This window comes from Nipponia nippon, unplaced genomic scaffold, assembly GCF_047370975.1.
Source record: "Nipponia nippon isolate SJK-2023a ecotype South Korea unplaced genomic scaffold, ASM4737097v1 scaffold_2, whole genome shotgun sequence".
NCBI classification, from domain to species: domain Eukaryota; kingdom Metazoa; phylum Chordata; class Aves; order Pelecaniformes; family Threskiornithidae; genus Nipponia; species Nipponia nippon.
The window spans coordinates 333,026-356,838 of record NW_028262336.1 but is presented as its reverse complement, the minus strand read 5'-3'; the positions used below and the strand labels follow the sequence as shown (position 1 = coordinate 356,838).

Below are 23,813 nucleotides of genomic sequence, written 5' to 3'. Positions count from 1 at the left end.
TTTGACACTTACACCATTTCTTAAATGACTACTATGATTTCCTTTCTAGCCTGGTTAAGGGCTTCATCTTACATTATGCATTAAAGCAAACAAAGCAAAGCAAACTGCAAGTCAGACTAATGGGGTGAAGCCTGATTAATGAATTTCCATAAACTGCTATTGAAGTGCCTTCTGTACTCTTGAGAAACTCAGCTGTAAAGAAAGGGTCTTGCTTGTTTATTAGATATCATTAAAATTGCTTATATACTGAAACAATAGTTTAATTGGGCTTTGTATTTGCACTTGTTTTTTCTCTTGTTTGCAGTATCTAACCTCATCCGCAGTAATATGTGCTATTTTTTCAGATTTTTATAAATCCAACAACAAAGCCATCCTGATCTATGTCGTGTATAGAAGTAAAGAAGTTGAAACAACACTTTAAGGTGATTTTTTGAAAGCTTTCTAAATGGGAATAAACCAATTCAACAAATATTAGTTCACAGAATATTATGGTAATATTTAAAGCTATTAACTATTGATTTTAAGAATAAGGCTATTTTTATTTCTGAAATAAAAGGTCTCAACTGTGCACAGAGAACTCTTTGGCAAGAATTTTGGGCCTGCCTTGAGAAATCTGCAATCCAAGACAAGAAACTAGTGAAGATGTAACCAAGCGTCTCTGAGATGGGTCATATGATAAGTCTCTGGTCTTGCTACTGTTTTATGCTGGGTTGATAATTGCAAAGTATGTAGGATCTGCTGCTATTTTTTCCTCTCTGCTGCTCCAACAGAAGCACACTTTACCATCATCCTTCTGTATACATGAAAACCTTGTCCTTAGAACACCTTCCTCCTCTTTATTCAAATGCATTGGTTGGCTGATGTTCTCTTTTTGTTACAACGAATTAATTGAGACTGTATCTCAGAAAGAAGCAGAACTGCGGAAGAAAATACTACAGTGTTCCATAAGCTCAACCAGCCTATAGTATCAGAATGAATGATTTTTTAAAACTCCTGAGAAGTTCTAAGTTGATCTAGGAATTTTAATATAAAATACCAATAAATTAAAGTTTCTAGTGGGACAATATCTGCAACACATACAAACCAACTATATTATTGGTATAGTCAAACTGGACTGACAGCCACTTGGCAAAGTCTAGCCCCACTTCCGTCTGGGACATGGAGGGAAAGTTGAAGAGAAAGTGGTATCTTCCTAGAATTCCCAAGGGGATAGCTGGGCAAATTAAAAGTCAGCAACCAGATGGAAAAAGTTACAGATTCCTTGTCAGATGTGCTGATTTCTGTAGCATCTTGAGAAAGGAATTTTCAAACTGCCCAGCTGCTGAAGTACAGAACAGCTAAAGCTTTGACTGACATGAGGGAGGCACTTAACACCTCTTGTAGCTGTGGTTTCAGGCTTCCCACAGACCCAGCCAGATTTTAGGGTATTAGTTATAGCCTCCTCACTGTTTCAGATTATCTCCATTTGGAAAACTTTAAATAGGAAAAGACAAGATCTGATTCTGCATCAAAAAAAATTTATGGCAAATTCTATGGAGCAGAATAAACAGTCTTGCCTTTCAGGAAATAAGAGTAAGTTAAAAAAAGTACTTGCCCAGTGCTATTCTCATCTACATTGTAAACTGTTCTCTGGCTTTTCCCATTATGCTTCTGATAAATAATAGAAAATTCACTAGCTTGCCCAGAAAAACCCTTCTGGGAGTAAGTTTAACTCATTCACCTTTCACCCTTTCTTTTAGTGTTCAGTGCTTGACAAAAAAAGCTCTAGAGTTTCACCTAGAGGTGACATAGACTGGACTAATTCTTTCCACAAATAAATACCAGTGATTCTGATCACAAACCAGTGGCATTTTCTATGGGACAATTTTACAAGTCCGCTTGGGTTTGAAGATATAAGAAAAACAAGTGATTAAAAAAATGAATGAAAGCTTTGAGGTTAGTGGATTTCTAGTAAGATTTATCCATTGGCTCATAGAAGAATTGGTTGTACAGGACATCTGAGATCATCCAACATCAGACCGTGTCTGCCATGACTTTATCTTCCAGAGTCTTGAAAATCTTAAAGACAGAGATCCAGAACTCCTCTGTGTTTGTGTTTCTGTGCTGCACTACCCCTGTGGTGAGAATACTTTTCCTACTGTCCAACCTGAACCTCTCAAGTCACAATTGATCATTGTCCCTTATTATTCAGACATTAATAGCCTTCTTTATTTGAATCCTCACCCCCCAGAAAATGAAGATTTAAAATAAAATTAAATTGCAAGTCCATCTTTACTGTCTTCTGTAATTTTCCCTCTCCCATCTGGTCTTGTGCCTATATAGGCACATTTGTCTTGGTGTTTTTCTGATCCCCAGTATGAACAATAATCTTGCATCCCCTGGGTTTAAGGATATACTTGGTAGTGCCATTCAGATAGCCTTATGGGTCACCTTACAAACTAGTAAGTTGTGAAGCCCTTACCTGCTGAAGGACATCAGCCAAAACATACTGAAAGGCCTCTGGAAGTAATTTGGAGGTTATGGGTCTTCATAAAGTTCCTAGTAGGCTTCATACAAAACATCGTATATTAATAATTAGGACAAGAACAAGAATTTTGAAAACTGTGCTCCCTGGGAGTCTTGCTTAAGGCACATGAACAAGACAATGGAAGGCTGTTTTTGCTTTGTAGCCTCAAAGAAGACTTTCTGAAGTGCTAAGCTCACCGTATTTTGCAAAGTTCGCAGTTTATGTGACATAAATAGTTTGGCATGTCATTAAAGTAAGCATGAGTGTTTCCTCCTAAGTCACTGAATCTGCGCCCCACCTTAGCTTGGCACCTTTTTCTTCAATTGTAGTTCAAGTGCAATTTTTCATGATTCAGCCTTTCCCTGGTTTCACCAAGCTTACAGCACATACATGTAACATTTAAAACACTACCCCAAGGTCTACTCAAGCTTGCTGGCCATGGCTGGGCTCAGAGTAATGAAAAGGTGTCAGTACTGTTGATTAGGCCTGTACATGCTGTAGAAGAAACTGCTTGCTGTGTCATACTGTCACACAGTTTTCAGAGTAGTGCCCCTGTGAATAAGTCAGGAAAGTTGATTTTTTTATAAACATTGTTTCCAAACTTTGGGACAATAAAATGGGTAAACACTGAAGAATGACTATTTAGCTCCTGACTTCAGACGAAGTTGCTCACCATTTTAAAACTTTGCTTTACAGCAGGAATACAGCTTTATAATATTGGAATGTTGTGGTACATTTTTAATAACTTTGAACTGATAGATTCCAAAACCCAGAAACACTCCTTTGGCAGAAATAAGACTGGAATTTAGTGATCATAAAAATTTAGTAAGTGCTAATGCAGACATTTGGGGATTAACAAGGAACAGACATGGGTGTTTAGATATCAGGTTGTTTGTGATATGATCAAGTCATATGGGAGGAAGGAAGGAAGGAAGGAGGGATGAAGGAGGGGAAGGATGGGAGGGGAAAAAAGAAGGGAGAGAGGAATGTAGGAAGGAGTGAAGGGAAGAACGAGAGAGGGAGGAAAGAAGTAGGGGTGGAGTGAAGGGGAGAAGGAGGGAAGGAGAGAGGAAGGAAGTAGGGAAGGAAGGAAGAGGAGAAGGAGGGAGGGAAGGTGAGAGAGAGGGAAGAAGAAAGGAAAGGAGGGAGGGAGGATGAAAAGAGAGGGAGGGAAGTGGGGGAAGCGAGGTCTATATGACTTATTTTTTCATCTGAAGTGCTGAAGTTGAGTTGACATGCTGTTACCTGACCAAGGCAAAATCCATTCTTAATAAATGACAGTAGGGCCACTTTGCCTATACAAAAACATCTCCTTAAAAGCTTTTTTTTTTTTAGTACTGCTATAGTCAGAAAAGGAGAAAAGAATCCCATAAATCCAATTCCTGAAGCAATTTTTACACTAAATCAATGAGAAAAATGCATTATAGGCTGAAAATTTTGTCTCCAACTATTTGTTTAAACTGGTTATAAACTGTGAGTTCTGACTAGGTTTCTGAAGAAACCGCTATAAACTTTTAGCTGTAGATGATGATGATTTACACAGCAAATGCTAGAACTTGAATAAATGTGACAAATCCAAACATTTCAAAGATGAAAAGATGAAGTGGGATATAAATAATTTTCTTGCACTTGAACTGAAAGATAATAAAATGACAAGAACAGGTTTTAAGGAGGTACAAGGCAGAGGCAAGCAGAAGAATTTGAACTATGATTCTAAGTTTCCTTTTTTAATGTATTTTTACAAAGCAGTGAGATTACAGCTGCTCATAATTTTCCCAGAACTCCATCTATGCTGCTTCTGCACGTAGCTGTACATACTGCTTCCGCATATTATGCTTTATGACAGATATGAAACAGAATCTAATGGATTCAGATAAGAGTAGTTCTTTATTCAGGCTATGCTTATGGTACTGTTAGCTTGCTTGGTCTCCCAGGGACACTGCCCTGGACTGTTGAAGCAACAGAGACTGGCTCGCTCTAATGTGATACACTGGGGATGTAGCTAAGATGCTTGAGAACACTGGCATGCTTATTCCTCCTATGTCTCAATGGTTGGGATGGGCCTCACCAACTCCCATTGGTAAGACCACATGACATTCCACATGTGAAATAATCAGGAATGGATCATAAATATGCAAAAGGTCATGTTCATGGCATTGTGTCAACAGCTGGCACTGGCTTTGGACAGCCTGCACACACATATGTGGGTGTCAGTCATAATTCTAAAGCAAAAGACCTTCAACAAATACTAATTCACCAGGGAGGGGCTGATGGCAGGAGTGGCTCATCAGCTTGCAGATGGTGATCCTAGCTGGACTTTGAACAACAGTTTCATCAGAGTCATGGTCTGGTGGAATCCATACTGAAAGAAGGCATGTGGTCAGTCCAGGTTATTTGGTTGTGCTAAGATCTTTAGCCACCACCTTTTCACAACAAGCCTGGATGTTGTCCTCCTATTTTCTGTGAAGATCAAAGATAGGACAATTTGAAATGCTTTTTACTTATGATAGCAATGTATTTCCCCCTTCTTCATCACTCCAAACAGGAGTTTCCATTTATGGCTTTGTTCAACATTTTTCCTTCATGAATATCTGATCCATAGCCTTGAACACTGCTTAGGTAAAGCGAGCATCATTGGAAGTGATTTTTGAGTGTTTTTAAGAGGGCTTTCCCGTATCAGTAGTTGGTGAGCTGGGTGCTAGGAGAGCTGAGGGAGCATTCCCTTAGGAAAGTACAAATGCAGCCACAATGGTGCTTCTCTTATTGGCAGAACAATCAATACAGGCCAAATGATCTAGTATCAGAACCACCTCCTCACAACACAAAATAGGTGACCTATTTAAACTCAAATATATATGAATGCTGAAAAGTGAAGGCACTTTCTAACTACAGCGCAACTCTTCACTATTAAAAGCAAAAGAGTAACGTGATATAGTCAGGAACTCTATTTTCTTGGGAAGATCTTTTCTAAAACCTTACACCACCAATGCTTTCCAAAGACGTAAGTCCAAAGACTCAGGCATATGATTGAATGCTGAAGTAATAAAGTCTTTATATTTAAGTGTGTCTGCTTATGTGATACTAGCTCTCCTATTGACTGGTCAGAGGATATTGCTAATAGCTAATTAAATAAATCCTTTAATTCACAACAGTTGTGTCTGTGTTGGTGGTGATAAGTGATTCTGACACCCCTTTTGATGGTCTATGCTGAGAAATACTTCCTCGAGATGTGCATTTGTCTTCATATTTTAACTTCCTGTATGTCTCGATTTTCTTTAGTAGAAAGGAAGAAGTATTTTTCTGTTTCTGTCCTTCTTTTGTTCACTACTCCAGCAGCTCCTTCCCTGTATACTTCCATATAATTGAGTATGGAACAATCTGCCAGCTTGTCTTTTAAAACCCGCTATTTTTATCCCAAATGCCTTTTGTCGATCAGTAGCACTGGGGCCACATCCTGACAAGAAAAGATATGATCAAGACTTTCCCTAGTTTTATTACGTGATAGACTTACAAGCTGCTTTAGAGGGTTTTGCAGGTCTGTGACAAATAAAAGCTCCCTTTTTAATATCACATGCAACCTGATACTGAAACTAATGTGCATAACCTGTTAGAAAATGAGATTTTGTAGGAAGATCTTATCCTGGGGCTAAAATACAGAAAAAATCTCAACCCTCTGATATATTTCTCACATACATACTTTCCCCTGGGTCTTCTCCTAATCTTCTGTCTACCTCTTAATCCCATCCATTTCAACTTCAGACACAAGCTTCTTCTGGAGTAACAAACAATTCAAGGAAGCCTAGAACTGTATTTGTTTGTGGGGCACCTCCACTTACGCACTGAGCCCTATGCAAAAGGTATGCAAACTAGTACATTCAGTATAGGCTCATAATAAAAAGCAAAGGAATTGAATTTAAAAAAATGAAATAAAGAGAAGCATAACTGCACCTGTTGTAGTGCTGTGTATAATAATATACTAAAAAGATGGGGCCGATGAGAACAAAGGCATAACCATTTATTTTCCCCAGTAATGTGAAAAAAGCTACCACGTCCCTCCTCATAATGGACTTGTCATCCCGAGTGACATTGCTGAAGGTCAGAAATGAGATAGCTTACCCGTTTACAAACCAGTTTTTCATTATCATCTTTGCAGACTCCTAATTGCTGAAATGCATTAAAAAGTCTATCTGTACATACCATTATTTTTGCAAGACACCTATACCTAAGTTCTCCTCTGTTTATACAAAGCATATTTATTTTCTTCTCAGGAACTGCAGATTTTTACTCTTGAACTTGTCTTTACGGTCAGACACAAATGCTACATTGTTATTAGAATCTTTATTTTTAATGGTAATTGCATAGCAGCTTCAAAAGCATTTTGAGAACTACAGAGTAACATAGGACTTACAGAAAAGCTCAGGCAATTTCCATAGTATTTTCTTTTCTGTAGGCTTACCTGAAGAATATGCAAATAGCATATAGAAGCACATAAGATAACTGGATACTTAATGCGGATTGCTTTAAATCATTCTCCTGGGACTGCATATTACTTCATTAGACATCTGGGCTGAGTTTGGAGGTCTGAGGGCTGGGCTCTTGCCTTATATCATTATTGTACTGACTAATTTTGGGTTTTGTCCCACACTGGTATCTTCTGCTGTCATTCAGCCATCTAGGCTTCCTGCACAATAATATAGAGAGAAAATTAATTGAATGTACTGGTTTTGCTTGGAATAGAGTTAATTTTCTTCATAGTAGCTTGTATGGTGCTGTGTTTTAGATTTGTGATTAAAACAGTGTTGATAACACGGGGATGTGTTAGTTATTGCTGAGCGGTGCTTCCACACCATCAAGGCCTTTTCTGTTTCTCACACTGCCCCACCAGCAAGTATGCTGAGGGTGCCCAAGAAGCTGGGAGGGGACACAGCTGGGACAGCTGACCTCAACTGACCAAAGGGATAGTCCATACCGTATGATGTTGTTCTCAGAAATAAAAGCTGGGGGAAGAAGGAGGAAGGGGGGAACGTTTGTCTTCCCAAGAAACTGTTACGTGTGATGAAGCCCTGCTTTCCTGGAAATGGCTAAACACCTACCTGCCGATGGGAAGTAGTGAATTAATTTTTTATTTTGCTTTGCTTGTGGATTCAGCTTTTTTTTTTTTTTTTTTTTCTATTAAGCTGTCTTTATCTCAGGCCACACATCTTCTTGCTTTTACCCTTCCAATTTTCTCCCCCATCCTGCTAGGGGGGAGTGAGCAAGCATCTGTGTGGGCCTTAACTGCCTACCAGGGTTAACTCACAACAGTGAAACACTGAAAAAAAGAAATTCATGCTTCACAGAAACTTGGTTGAGAAACCATCTGAGTCAGCAAATAAGAAATGCTTAAGGGAGGAGAGATGACCAGACAGTCCTACATATTCTTGACAGATAATGTCAAATCAAAGGGAGATATGTCAGCAGCTCTCAAAACTTCCTTGGACTTAGGGGACTTTTAGGGGTCTAAAAAATGGTTCAACTTATTTTCAAGATACAAAGCCACAATACACAACCATTACATCTAGGCTGTGGCCCTTTCAGCCTATCCTTATGAAGCTACTCAACTTTTCTGTAATTAGTCATTGACAAACAGATGTGTGTTTGACCTTCTGAACACCAAGTAAGTGCCTTAAAAACTCAAACTTCAGAGTAAATTTACTAGTGTTTTACTTGTACTCTGATCTGATTTTACTTAAATTCATCATTATTTGTAAAATACTATGAGATCAAGTAAAGAGAAGTGCAATATGACAGCTCAGTGTTTTTTGTTCTCTTGAATAATGGTATCTGAATTCCTGCAGTCTTTGCTTTTTTTTTTTTTTTCCTTCTGAATATTTCAGGTAGCTTATTATTATGCACTCCTTGTTTCCATTTACCTTCACTGTCTCCATTAGTTAAGGTTCATGTTTTCAGGGTGCTCCTTAGTCATGCTGGTTTAGTTCTATTATCTGGAACTGATCTTCAATTTCTACGTCTTTCTTTCATTTTCACGTTAGTATGTTTGTTTTATGAGTTGCATCGTTTTGAAATAAGATTTATGAACCTTTGGACACTTGGTTAGTCTATTTCTATTCATTTTGATCACATCAAACACACACCCACATACACACAAGTGGGAATTGCTTGTTTGTAACCACTGAGCATTTTCTTCACTTACAAACTTCAGTATGCATACAAGTTAGCCTTTCATGTTTTTATTTGCCGCCTACTAATATATTTCACCTTTGAGAATGGGAAAGCCCTGTCACACATAAAAAAGAAATAAAGTCAGCAATGGTGAGAGTCCTGTTCTACATGTCACTAAATAAAACAAAATCTATTAAGGACACGAGAGTTTTTAAAAAGTGATTTGAAGGAAAGCAAATGCATGAAACAAATCCAAAAGTGATTAACCACTATTTAACCTTTCTGTGGGTGATGTCTCATCCATTGTCTTGGCACTGAAAAGTCATAAGAAAAGAAACCTAACCAGGTAGAGCTGTTTAGCATGGAATAGCTCCTCATTTCATGATATGGATCATACAGCTACAAGAGAAGAGACAACTTAGTTTTTAAAGGAGACTTTGAGTCTTCAAGAGTTAGCCAGGGAAGCCTATGGGTAGAACTTCTCTCTAACCATCTTATTCTGTACCTTTAGGAGTTGATACAGAACATGGATAGATCAGGGTACAATCTATTTTGTTTGACATAGTCTCTGTTGGGGCAAGTTCCTGTGAGTAGAGAGCTAGGATCATAACATCATGAAATAATTCAGGTTGGAAGGGACATCAGGAGGTTATTTTGTCCATACTCCTGCTCAAAGTGGGGTCACCTATGAGGTCTGACAAGGTTGCTCAGGCATTTCTCCAATCTGATCTTGAAAGCCTCTGAGGAAAGAAACTGCACAAGCCCTCTGAGAAACCTGTTCCAATGTTGAACTGTCCTCATAGTGAAAAGCTTTTTCCTTATATCCAGTTGGAACCTCTTGTTTTAGCTTTGTCTCTTGCCTCTTGTCCTCCCGCCATGTGCTGCTGTGAAGAACCTGGCTCCATCTTCTCAATAACTTCTTCATATGTACTTGAAGCCTACTGTTAGGTCTGCTTGAAGCCTTCCCTTGCCCGGGCTGAACAAGATCAATTCCTCCAGTATCTGCTCACAGGGCAAATGTTCCATTGCTCTGACTATGTTTGTGGCCTCCCTCTCTCTCGTTCAGTTTGTCTTCCTCATATTGGGGTACCAAAAACTGGATGCAGTACTCTAGATGAATTGCTGCATAGAGGGGAATAATTACTTCTCCCAATATACTTGTTATGTGCCTTTGAATACAGCCCAGGATATTTTTTGCCTCCTTTTCTCTCAGAGTACACTGTTGATTCATATTCAGCTTGTTGTTTACCAAGACTCCCCAGATCCTTTTCAGCAGAATTGTTCCCCAAGCAATCAGTTCCCAGCCTGCACTTCAGCAATGCAGACTTTGAATGTACACTTGCTGAATTTCAGAAGCTTCTTTTTGGTCCATTCTTCCAGCCTGTCTACATCCCTTTGGATGGCAGTCCTGCTCCCACATGTATCAACTGGTCCTCTCAATTTGGCATAATCTGTAAAGCTGATGAGCAAGTACTCTGTCACCTCCTCCAGGTCACTGATAAAGATGTTGAACAAGGCAGGCTGCAGGAATAACCACTGCCATAACCCACTGGTTACTGGTCTCCAGGAAGAATACAGTCTACTGATCAATTAACCAGTCCCTTCTGAGCCTGATTTTCAAACAGTTTTTATGCATGTAGTTGTCCACTCATCCAGACCACAATGCCCTAAACTGAATACAAGAATACTTCAGCAAGAAAGCATTGAGGGTTCTGCCAAATTTCATGCAAATAACATCTGTTGTTCTCCCTTATCCACAAATCAAATAATTTTATCATAGAAAGCAATTAGGTTGGTCAGGTGTGATTTAACCTTGGCAAATCCATGCTGACTGTTCCAAATCACCTTTTCCTCATGTCATCAGAGGACTTGCTCCATTATTTTGTCCAGTGACTAAGATGAAGCTATTCAGCTTGAAGTTCCCCAGCCTGTGATCATTGACTCAGTCTTCCACTGGTAGTTCTCCTTCTCATTGAGTTCTCCTGCCAAGCACAGAAGCCTAAGAGAGTTTGTTGGTGAAGACTGAGCAAAGAAGGCATTGTGTACCTCAGCCTTTTCTATGTCCACTGACTCTAAATTACCCACCTATTCAACAATAGGCTATCATTTCCTTTGTTCCGGCTTTTACTACTAACATAGCAATAGAAGCTCTTTTTGTTCATGTTGATACCCTTGCGTCAACTCTAGTTGATCTTTAGCTTTCCTAACACCATTTCTACCTGTTTATGCAATATTTCTCCTTTGTAACCTGATCTTGCTTCCACTTCTGTATGCTGCTTTTTTGCATTGGAACTCCATCATTAATTCCCTGCTTAGCCAAGCCAATCTCCTGAGACATCAATTTGTGTTCCTGAGTACTGGGATGGACTGTTCTTGCACTTGGAGGATACTGTCCCTAAAGACCTACAGGTTTTCCTGAGCTCCTTTAGAGTTCACTTTAGAGCTTCCTCCTGTGGAATCCCACCCACCAGTTTCCTGGGTAAATTGAAATCTGCTCACCTGAAATCCAGGGTCTGTACTCTGCCACTCTCACAGCCTTCAGTATCTTGAATTCCCCTATTTCAAGGATGCCACTGATTATCACATCGGCAACCAGTTCTTCTTGCCTATCAAGTCCTTCTGAGAATACTTTCATTGTAGCTGCATAATAACTCAACAAGAGTTTAACTGAAGATTCACTGATTTAGTATGACAAAACAATAGCCTTTTTTTTTTCTTTTCATGTGGGCAGCACTGGGCTTAGGTAGCCCTTCCACTCCCAGTTTTCCTGTGCTCCTGGATGTGGTTTTGCTCAGTTAGCCTGCAGGGCCAGGCTTTATGTAAATTCCTATACTGATCTATATAATAAATAGGGTTTGTGTTCCTTAGGGTACATGGAGATGTTTGCAGCCTTGAAAATCCTTTCCTAGTCAGTACTTGTTACTCTCTATTTGATAACATCTCACTACAGTGACAAAAAGAGTGAAATGTTTTGTGCTGGAATGAATGTGCCTTCAGTTGGAAAAGGTGTGCAAAGTAAGTCCTAAGAATAGATGCTGTCATCTGTAATGTAATCCTACAATATATGTAACACATTGGGCACTTAGTTATCTAAGTGATTCGGGGGGTTGATATATCAAGCAAAATGAATCAACACAAGTTACTGACACGAGACAAGACACCGTGACGGTAATCTCTCTGTTCTGCCTCCAAACAGTATTCTTCCATGCTCCCTAAAAACTACCCATGTCAGAGTAGAGGAATGATGTAGCGGTGTTCTCAGAAGAAACTTCTTATCCACCGACGTTCAGGCATTGTACCATAATAATAATGAAAATATACTGAATGCATCCATCAGGTATACTAGGGGTTATACCAAGAGAAGCAAAGTGTCAAGAAAAAAGGTGTATTTTATTGCAGCTGAGGGTTTCCTAAGTTCATTTTGATAGGCCACCTTGGCTGTGTGTGGTGACTTAAAGAGTGGCTTATCCCTTGGAAAGCCAGCTAAGCCAATGTACCTGTGCTGAAGTACAGCATGCCCTTGCTAAGTTCAGGCTGTCCTGTTTACCTCATCATTCTTTGCTGCATACAGCAACGAGAAGGGAGCATCCACAAAGCCATGCCCTATTTATTACCCAGTGCTGAGCAAGGACAAAATGTTATGGGATGTACTTGGTGCTAGACTTTAACTAAAGGGGAATGAAGGTGTCTGACCTCTCCATACTCTAAACAATTCCATGTTTGGGTCTATGTTCTCTGTCCTTATCCCCTTGCCCAAATCCTTGTTGGTTCATGATCTTTTATGCAAACAGTCTGAATGCAAATGAAGTAAGTCTGTGTCTGAGTATGGGTAGCCTTATGCTCTGAAGGCAGCTCAGACCCAGTTATTATTGGTGTTTATCTGACACACCTTCTCTGGAAGTAGGGATAAATAGGATGATGTTCATCTTTTCCTTAAATCCTGTATTAATCTATCCACAGCAAACACAGGCCTGACTGACAAAGCAAAATCTGAAAGATGCTCCTTCAGCAATTGTAATGTCATCATGGTACATGTGTGTAACTTTGTTCTTCTTGGTTACTAATCGGTGAGTACACATTTCATCCTCCTTCAGCACAAAAATGCGTTCTTACTTTCTCCTTATCTAATAGAAGCACACATCTGAATTAAAGTCAGGTTACCATGGATGATGGAAGCATAAGCAAAGGAAGAAAGCTGAAACTGAGCTTTTCATCAGCATCCTATATGATCTTGAAGTGTCTGGTCTGCTTCAGAGTGAACTTTAGCATAGTATCATGGGAATTTATTCCCATGACTGAACATCTGCTTGTAACATACTAAAAGTAAAAAAAGCAGTAGGAGGATCTGTTCTGTTAAAGCTGTAGAGAGGAAAGGTGCCAAGCATTTAATGGACAAAATGAGGGTTAGTAGAGCCACTAGATGAGAGTATTGCACTTACTATTCATACTGTGACAGAAGCAGGGCTTCGTTACAGAGTTTACAGCCATAAGAATCTATTCACTCTTCACTAATTACAACAGCTACTTGAGTTGAAATGATTAGCATAAAGAAGAGTGGCTAGATATAATGTTTTGGATCCAGTTAAAAATATTTTAAAAGATCAGTCTGTTTCAGTAAGACCCAGATGATTTAGAAGCCATTATGCAGTCATGGGGAATTGCAAACTGTAAGATCTGATAATCATAAGAGGAGATATAGACCCTCTGCATTAGAGCAGGAAGAGATTCCTTGGACAAAAGTGGAAAAAGTGGAAAAATCTCATACTGGATTGTCTGCAGATGTAACACTGTGCTGACCATGCATAGGTAAGTTAAAGCAATGAGAACTTCATTGAAAATAAGTGTTTTTCCAAATGACTTGAAGAAAATGAGGAGTTTTCCACTAAGTGCAGAAATCATAATCACAGACAATGCAGTGAGTGACTGTGGTTTCCCAGTAATTTGATTTTATAAAGCAGCTGGAACAGAGACCATAATGAGTTCACATCCTATTAATGGAGGTGGTTTTACAGGGTGGAAACACCATGCACTGCTGTATTATAAATATGTCTTAACAACGAGCAGGAAGATGTACAGGTCCTTTTACACTTGAGGCTGAGAAAGAACATGGAAGTATTCTTATGTAGCTCTGCTGGAGAATTTAAAAAGAAGTAGTCTATGGCAATTTACATACAGAGCAATGGGAATTTTGGTGATCTGTCATGTTGGGAACCAAACCCTTCCTGCTTTATTCACACAGATGCTGGGAAAATCTCCAAGTATAACATCAAAATTACAGTGTAACTGCATTTAATCCACATGAAGTCTTGTTCGATCGGGTCATAAGTATCACTAAAGAAAAAAAAGAAACAAAGGCATCCAAAAATTATGAGAGAAATAATATGAAGATAATGATTTATTGGGATCTGAAAATAGTAATAAAGAAATTGCCCATTCTTCTGACAGAATCCTTTGCACAGGTGCAGTCTAATACTGAAGACTCCTAAATACTCTCAACCCCATGTTTCTGCCCATGAGGTACCCTAATCACCAACATTTCTTTGACAAGACATGCATTCAACTACCCAAATCTTGGCAATACTGATTTATAGAGTAGTTAAATGCTGGAAGGATTCTCAGACTTTCCTGGAAACCTCATGTGTGAAGCGTTGATCTTCTAGGCACAATTCTCAGGCTGTGTTAATGGCAGTGTTTAGCCAGCCCCTTGGGGGGACACAGTGCTACAGCTCTTACATCCCATATCCTGTTTTAGTCTGAACTTATGTTTTCCAGACTGGCACAAGACTCTTTGGCAGCTCTCAATTCTTCAAAGCTTTTCTATTTAAAAAAAATCCCTTTGTGGCTCTCTCTCAAAACATTATGATGAAGAGCTTGTTTTCAAGGTAGGTGAGAAAGAAAATAGATAATCCATGAATATCAGCCCCAAGTATTTCACAAGGCTGAATGAGCTTCCCAGCTGTGAAAGTCTTAATGTTAGACTTTAAATATTGATGCTAACACCCATTTATTAGGGCTTATTCAGGCCCTGTTTTCCAGCATCTTGAATAATCACAATGGCAATTGTCAGTAGCTGGGAAGAACCGGGTGTTAAACATATCAGGTCAGGCTGGGTCCCAGACATCCCTGGAGATCCTCCAGTCAGACATCCCTGATGGCAGGATTGTACTGTCCCACTTTACACTGAGGTGGATCATTTCCACGAGGTGGAGAGCATCTTCCAAATACTTTGATCTTTACTGGTTGGTGAACTGTTTCAAGCTGCTGCTTGTTGACTGGTATGGCAAGTAGCCAGACAAATATTCTTGTATAAGTTTTCTTTCTGTCAGTTATGTGGGTTTTTTTCATAACACCTTTCTAATTGTGCTTATTTAACCAAAGTTACTTCCCTAATAGTAACATACAGAAGATTAAACTGTGGGCCTCTGACATTAGACTAACTATTCAAGTTATGCCAGATCAATAACTCAAGACACTTGCGTCTAGAAATTAGGAACTTATGCAAAATGTTGTTTGACAAGTCTCATAATTTTATTACATTTTTACATTTCCACTGACTAACTAGAAATGTGCCTGAGAAATAACAGAATAATGATAAGAAAGCAGTTAAAAATAACTTTTAACAAGTAAATGAGGGAAGTTTTTTATCATCAAAACATCATGAAGTTGTCAGAGACTCCTCCATTTGAGGATTCATTTAACTTTTGTTCATTTAGTAGAAATGCAGTTTAAAATTGGGCCCAATGCGTTAATTGCTTCATTCAGGAACTGCTATACTTGAGAACAACCTTGTTCTCCACAGTGATAGTATTACCTGGTTATTTTCAGAAGGCTTTGTGACTGTGGAACTGGACATAAAATCATTTTGGTTGTGAAGGAAAATTTTATGCTAAGCTCAGACCTACGTTTGAGAAGACAACATTGAGACAATCTTTAAATTATTTTTTTAATCTAGTTCATTTCAGTGCATTTCATCAATATTATTTTATGGATTTAAAGTTAAACTTCAGTAAATATTTTAATCTTATCCTTTTCTAAAATCTTTAAAGAAATGTCCACCTTGTTGAGTGTTTTTAAAACTGTATTACCATATTATCTGAAGAGCTCACATGTTTTAGCACACTTGCCCTCTTGACTTCCTGTGAGATGAGTAATGCCCATAACCCAGGCAGATCCCCAAAGAATCTTCCCTGAAAAGTAGACTCCTGAATACCTTAACGCAAGTCACTTTGGCCCAGAATTTTGTTATCATACAGGAAGCCTGGCAATTGATCTCCAATCCTCCAGTGTAGAAACTGGGCTCAAAATTGGAGGGTTAGGTGTAAGACAGCAGAAATGCAATTTTTAGCTCTAGGAGGACAATTCTAGATCCAGAGTACTATCTGACTAGAACGATCAGAGTTTCTCCATTCTGTCTTTCTACTTTCTTACATTCCGCATTTCTAATAAACATGGTTCTTCATCTGGGAGAAGATGAGGGGAAGGAAAAAGGAAAAACGGTAGCACCAGAAATGGAGGAATAGAGGACAGACAGAAATAAGAGATAGAAAAAAAGAGAAAAAGGCAAGTGTTAAGTGATTCCCAAAAAGGTTTAGATCAGATCCATAAGATTTTATGCTAAAATGAAAATAAGGAAAAGCTTCTCTAACAACATCACAGGAAGTGAATGCTCCCTCTAAAACACAGCTTGAACCCTGTTTACCTACCACCCATGTGATCACAGATCTGCAGGGAGTAGTGATGAGTGTTTCCACTGAAGATGAAGGAGTGGGAGTTCTATCCAATGATATTGTGATCTGCAGTTACCACTTCAGAGATAAAAAAGAAACAAAAATATTGCCTCAGATTTCCTTCTTTCATTTTGTAAGCATGGGGCATATGAATTTAGTAAAATCTAATTACAACTAGTAAAACATCAAGATATCTTGAAATCCTGACACAGCAGAGATCCAAGTGAATCAGAATTAAAAGATATTCTGAAATTTCCATTTGTGGCTGAGAGTATCCTGATCAGCAGCCTTGGCCAACCCGTGGCTAAAATGAACAATGGAAGCTGAATCTCACGAAAGTTGTTTCCCCTGCTCAGAGACATGAAAGAGCGATGTTGCCCAGAGACATGGAGTAAATGCAACAGGAAACGCTAAAACATTGTGACATGAGGATGGGTCCAATGCAATGCACATACCGGATTCTGCCAGGTCTTTTTCTTTATGTTTTCTGCTTCAGGCAGAAGACAACAGTTCTCAGTAATTGGTCTGCCAGACGTACTGTGAAGTATAGTTTTGGCTTAACCTTAAAAATCTTAAAGATAAAATAAGAAGATAACAGAGGATCAGAGGAGTTAAAGGCAGATAGACTATTTATGTTTCTCCCAATGAACTCAGTGACTCCAAAGAACACAGAGGTGAAAAAATCCTGTGTAGACTGAAGGAGGTAGAAGTGGAAAATAGCTCTGATTTCTCATTACAGACAGAGGCTGTGAGGACATGGAATGAAACAGAGAAAAGCAAACCAGAAAAACTATTGACTATTCAGAGGGCCAATGACGCCTGGCTGTGTGGATGTTCCCACAGTGCTTACCAGGGATGGCAATTTCATTACAGAAGATTAAGATTAAAAATGTTATCCTTTAGGTAAGCGTATAAAGGACTCTGAGCTTTGGCCTCATTCATATCTGTGTGCCTGTCACTTTGTGAATATTCATGTGTGCACACTCATGTATATGAATTTACTTTCAGTTTCTGTCATAATTTTTTCCTTTCAGAATCTGTGGAAGGTGGATGTCAGTCTGGTGGCAGTCTCTGAGGGATACATTTATATCTCAGTGATGTTTTTAGCTGAGTGGTGTCATATCAAAAACTCTTTCTCATAACAGCTGTCTAATTTACTTAATGAACTACTAGTGACAGTTTCAGTACCTGTTAGTGTTGGGTCATGTTAGTATTCAGACCTCCATGCTTCAAAGAGAAACAACAATGTATGAGTCAAACTTTTACTCTGAGGAAAATATGAATGCTGCAAAATGATAATGGATAAGTGGAGCTGAAAAAAAAAAAGAATTAAATGCATTTGCTAAATACAATAAATTAGGAGTTAGAATTGCAAAGTCAACTTTGAAGGTAAGTATGGGAAGAAAGAAAGAACAGAATTTATGTGTGTGTGTGTATATGTTGGAGGCTGCTGACCGCTTTAATTAAAACAATGACAATAGTAAAAAAGTAAAAAAACAGATTTTCCTTTCTGAAAAAAAAGTCACTGGAAAATAAATGTTTAGAAAATCTACAGCTGCTGTTAGTGTAGGTGAACCTTGTATACAGAATTGTCTTGTCTCCTTTTTTTGAAAAAAATGACCAAAACTCAGAATTCTTTTTACACAGATTCAAGCAAATCATCCTCAGCTAGAACCCTAAGTGATATCAAAACATTTGGTTTCATTTTCTGACTAGACTTGATTGTCAGTGTGCCTGATAAGACAGACAATCTGTGCTGGTTTTGGCTGGGATAGAGTTAATTTTCTTCATAGTAGCTAGTACGGGGCTATGTTTTGGATTTGTGCTGAAAACAGTGTTGATAATACAGGGATGTTTTAGTTATCACTGAGCAGTGCTTACACAGAGTCAAGGCCTTTTCTACTTCTCACACCACTCCACCAGTGAGTAAGCTGGGGATGCACAAGAAGTTGGGAGGGGACACAGCTGGGACAGCTTTGACCAGAGGGATATTCCATACCATATGATGTCATGCTCAGCATATAAAGCTGGGGGAAGAAGAAGGAAGGGGAGGATGTTCGGAGTGATGGCATTTGTCTTCCCAATGGTTTTCCATCCCACTTTCTTATATCCTTTCCATGGTCATGGAGCTTCCCACCAGCAGATAACTTCCATCTCTACTTTTTTTGAAAGGGCGGTATTGTCTCTGTTTCTGCTCCCCAGGAACAATCTCTTCATACCTCTTTCTTTAAACTAACTTAAAATCTTATTTTTATCTTCTTACTTACACTGTAAAAATCTCAATAGACAATGCTCTGTACCAGTAAAATTCCCTTCAAATTTACTGCAGAGCATAAACTTTTTTTAGGAACTATCAGCATCGTAACAGAGGAGCCTATGCAAAATTCAGTAGTCAAAAGAAGGTAACCATCCAAATAAGATATTTGTCATAACAGCTCCGGTTTTATGCCTGTATAGTGCTTTTATCTGAGAGTCACCAGCTGGTTCGAGATGGTAAAACATATCAAATGAAGGGACATTGTAACACAGTATTCATTTGTCTTACACCTAAAACCACTAAAGAAATACAAAAACTTGTTATGGCATCACAGAAATCAATGATGATTAGAATTATGGAATAGGGATTCAAATTCTACCAATGACAGATGTGATTTCTAGCATGTTTTTCTTTCAGCTCTCAATGACATAAGAGTAAGTCTCAACTCAATTTTTTAAAGTTCTATAAAAAATTAATTACAATATTCAAATTAATTTATAAAAATTGTATATATGCAAAAATCTAGAAAGTTAAATTATCATTTGCTCAACTAAGAAAGGGGAAAAGCGAGGCAGCTTTTTAGACATTTGTGTGTCTTCGTATTTGAAGCTATTCACATGGTCATCTCTAATACATCATATGATGTGTTTCCAGTGATTCCTTGGATTTTTCACATGAGGATCTTCATAACAAAAGCAGCACTAATCATCCTTCCTTTAATGCAAATCCAGCTGCATGCTGATTACTTACACTGGTCCCTGGTTTTGCCTCTATAATTACATTTTCCAGAGCACTGAGAAAACGCAGTATAGCTTTACCAAGTTAAGCTACCACTTCCTTGGTATGGTATAAACTAAAATAAGACAATTAATTCCAGGACACTAGTATTTTCACAAGAAGAAGGGAGAGGCCTGGAAGTTTGGTTTTGTAATTAAAATAATGCCCTTCTGATGAGACCTTACCAGTAGAGGTAGGTACAGGGGTAGCTGAAGAATGGAATAGAGAAGACAATGGTTTTACATTTCTCCATGATTTCTGTCTTTCATGTGCACTTTCTTCAATGTCTTCAACAGAAGTTGCTTTGTAAAGGTAAAACATTGTCTTGATAACATGGAGCATTTTGTCTTAACAATTCTTCTGCAATATCTGTCTGCAAGAAAACAATGGCAGAATCAGCACTTTTAGGCAACAGATTAAGCTCATCAAAAGTCTTCTGCTGTAGATCTCCTATTCTCTGGATCCCAAAGGAGGTTAGAAGGTGTTCTAGGCAATAAACTGCTCAGCCTTTTTGGAACTGGGGCATGTGTTGTAGTAATTCTATACACTTGGTAACCATTCTGGTAAAGGCTTACTTTAATAAATAAGTAGCCTGCCTATGGAGAATGGAAAGGTTGAGGAGAGTCAAATTTATAATGCTGGACATATGCTCCCAATTTCTAATTGCATTTTGCTCTATAAAACCAAATTATGTGGTCAGTTCAGCTCAAAACCTTCCTCTGTATTTTGTTTCCGGAGTGTGTAATATACAGCAGGCGTTCACCTGCTTTCTTGTAACTTTGAGTGTTACGTTGTCAATAACATTTTACATTTCTATATCCTGAATCATACAAAGATGTCAAAACACTTGAAATGTCCTGTAAAGTGGGACATAATTATCCATCCCAGCAATAATAAAATTTAAGGAACTGAAGACTCATTTAAAATTCCCACAGTTTAGAGGGGGCTTAGTTACTGTGTCTGTTAAATCATGCACACAAAATCCAAAGATCCCTGAGTGTTCAACCTAAATGCTGTCCAAGATTGCGTGAGAAACTACTATTAGACCTCAACACAGAACATTGCTCTTTTCTTTGTTCTTACATGTTCCAACCACAGAACTGTCTTCCTGTCATGACCTTCTATGGCAATGTCTTGTGGCCCAGCTTTACTGAGATTTTTAATTCAGCTAGTTGTGGAGAGCTAAACTGATCTAGAGTAAGACTGACTATCATACTTATTAGGAATGAGTATTTCCTGTACCATGGCATCTGACTTAACAGAGTAATTTGGCACTTACTTTCCAGGAGCAGCAGGTAGGGGTTAAGTTGATTAATGGCAATTTTCCATGTTGACAATGCATTGCTCTCTTCAGTCCGTAAACCTCCAAGTAATTTACAACTGCCTGTTACTCAAGCTTGTTTTTCCCTTTGGACATATAGGGAATTGGTAGCGCTGCACTCTAAACCTGTTTCTCATACAGACAACAACTCTGTCTACATGGAAGACGTTAGTCTCTATACATTAGTCTTCTATAGTCTCCTATAGCCAGATCTTATGTTTTAATAGGGACAGAAGTTAAGACACTAACCACTTAACTGATGGCTATCAGCTTCTAGGTGTATGATACTAATGACGCATAGCTAAGTGAATGTGTTTCTCTGTTCAGAGCAGGGATGACCTAACAACGCACACAAGTGGGCTGTTTCCTCCAACAGCCCATTTGTAATTGCTTTGTCTAAAGCCTCTTTGTTCAGGAAATTGATGCAATTGAAGAACACATTAAAAGGCTTTTCCTTCATTCCTTATATACAGATCATGTCAGGATTTGTTCATATGACTATATTTAGATATTGTTTCCAAAGCTGGAAGGTATGTCAGCTTTTTTGCTCATGCAGAGAGGTAAAAAATTCCATGGTGCAAAACTATATATACTGTGTGCCAGGAAGGGTCATGGAGTCTGATTCCTCACTATCACAAAATCATATTACCATATAATCCCTTTCACAAAGTTAAGCTTTAAATAAATGATGCAAACAATAAAAAATACAGAAATCTCAAACAAATACAGGATAGTGAAAACATGTCAAACAATTACAATGGAAGACATAGACATATTGCTGTACACAAGGTCATCTACGTGATTCCAAATAAAACTGCTCAGAAGTTCATTTCTGACATCAGGTGGTGGATTTCCCTTAACTTTAATCATGTGAATATTAGGCAGCTGCTCTATGTCAGGTTTCCTCAATGGTCACCAGTGGGAGACTGCTTCAGATGGGAACTCATCCTGCCTTGGAAGCCTCTCTCAATTATAGAGGGACCTTGTTGATGATCAGACTAATGATATACAGATGTTTACCATTTAGATTAGATATCTGCCTCTGCACCAATGAAGACCTAATATATTAAGCTTCAAGGAAGTTTCTTTCCTTAGCACTCACTTGCTTAGCAGGATTTTGCTGTGATAAGATACTTGTTACTTTTAAAAACATGCTTGTATGACTAGGCTAAATTAACAGTAACTGCAGGTTAATGATTATTTGTGACCTCTGAAAGTAGCAACGGTTAGTGGTGTACATTTCAGCTTTGATTCCTCTGCAAGTGGTCTACTTTCTAACAATCGTTTCACCAACCTGGGAGCCTTTTCTATATTATGGTAAAAATCTAGACCGCTGTTACAAGAGAGACAGCTGCATTTGAACCAGAAATACAACAGCATTGAGAGACTAGGTAAAACTTAAACTTTCATGCTTTTCCTTTCAATTTCCCTTTAGGAGAAGTTTACAGTATTTCCCATTTCTAAGTGGAAGCACAACTAAAGGAAGTGAAAGGACAACTAAACAGGTATCACTTTACCTTCTTTGAGATTATACTGAAAGTATCTATTTATTTAATGTTTGCACTTCGCACAATTTGTAATTATAGAAAACTCAACTCTATTACCTGGCTTAGTATCACTTTGGAGATCTGCCTTCTGCTTTGATTTCAATAGCCTTATTTGCAGTATGAACTGAATGCTTCCAAATCTCAAAGTTAGGGTTACTTTTCAATCAGAAATCCAGAAGGGATCTTTAGCACGTCAGAAGGCTTAATGGAAACTGCTGGTCACATAGTAGCTCAGTTCTAATGCAGGACATCATTATTCCACAGGCACGAGGTTCATATTTACTGTAAGTAGCCTCCTTCCAAATGAGATTAAAATTTAAAATACTGTAAATACCAACTCCCTAAAGTGTAAATGAGAGACTGTACTTACATTGACTTCCAGGATTATTTCCTCTTAATATTCTTGCTTTTTTTCCCCCCTATTTCTTCAGAAATTTTGTTTGTTTACTTCTGACTTTTTCTGGGCCGTGTCTTCAGTTCTGCTTACTCACTAAATATTTTCCTCATTCTGAAGGGGTTTTTGCTTCCTTTCCATCCATCAAAATCCTTCCATTACCCATGTATTTTTCAGTAGCTCAGCTTGCTCTCTTCGTCATCAACTCACTATGAGATGTTACTTCAGCTTGTTCTCCCCGTCTTGTACTTCAGAAAGTAGCAAGAGTCGCAAAGGTAATCAGACTTATCAATATTGCTAGCATTTCATACCTTTTGGGAACCTGACCATATAACATTCAGTGATATTATTGAACTGTTGAGTATGGTATCTACAGATAGCTTTTGAATTCTCCAGAGAAGAGTTTGTGAACATCACATGCCTCACTCCATTGTTATTCCTGGCACACTTTTTTCAGTTGAGAAGATTTTTATTTTCATAAATGTCTATCAGTCCTTAAATTTGTCTGATTATTAGGATCTGAAAAGCTGCATCAAAAAGAATTTTATTATTTGAGGTATTTGTTATTTCCATGCTTTAAAAATTTCAGTAATCCAGTCAGGGAGCAGAGCCATTACTATTTGATTTTGAAACCCATCACAATTGAATATATTTGTTTTATTTGGTAGCGTGTAAAATCATTGTATCGATGTGTGAGACTTGTCATCATGCACTGCTGATCTGTTACTGTTTTGAAACCTAGTGTGCTTTGCAATGTTTAATTTTATAAGATGACTAAATTTGGAGAACAAGAAACAAGACTGCTTGCCTTCGTCCCCAGGTTAAATTTGTAAAATTAACAGTTAATGTGGAGCTAGACATTTTTAATTTTCACAAAGTTGAATTAGAGAAGGTACTACCAAAGAGTATATGATGGAGTATGGAGTTCTGTGTAGGTTCCATATTTAGGGTTCACTTCCCGAAGCTGAGCTACACTTGAAAATGGCTGAATAAGAAAATAAAATCAGTATCCTCAAATACCAGATTTTTGCTCTTGGCTCTGTTTTATAGAGGGAAGGGAGGAAACGGGAATGCAGGAATGAATTCTCAAATGAAGTTAGCTAACTCATGATAAAGTCCTAA

The 23,813-nt window shown here is 38.3% G+C and overlaps 1 protein-coding gene across 2 annotated transcripts in view; it reads left to right on the top strand.

Moving 5' to 3' along the window:
• The window catches only part of LOC104018646 (transient receptor potential cation channel subfamily V member 6), a 32,699-nt gene extending 30,510 nt beyond the window's left edge, over positions 1-2,189 (top strand). The window contains exons 16-17 of one of the 2 annotated variants that reach the window (XR_015704859.1): positions 345-422; positions 557-2,012. Coding sequence is in view for 1 of the 2 variants with exons in the window: in XM_087758188.1 (XP_087614314.1) it covers positions 2,070-2,170 (101 nt within the window). In the remaining variant the exon portion in view is untranslated. Of the gene's footprint in view, positions 1-344; positions 423-556; positions 2,013-2,069 lie in introns of those variants that run through there. The other variant, XM_087758188.1, reaches the window with a different exon arrangement.
• Positions 2,190-23,813: the final 21,624 nt, after the last annotated feature.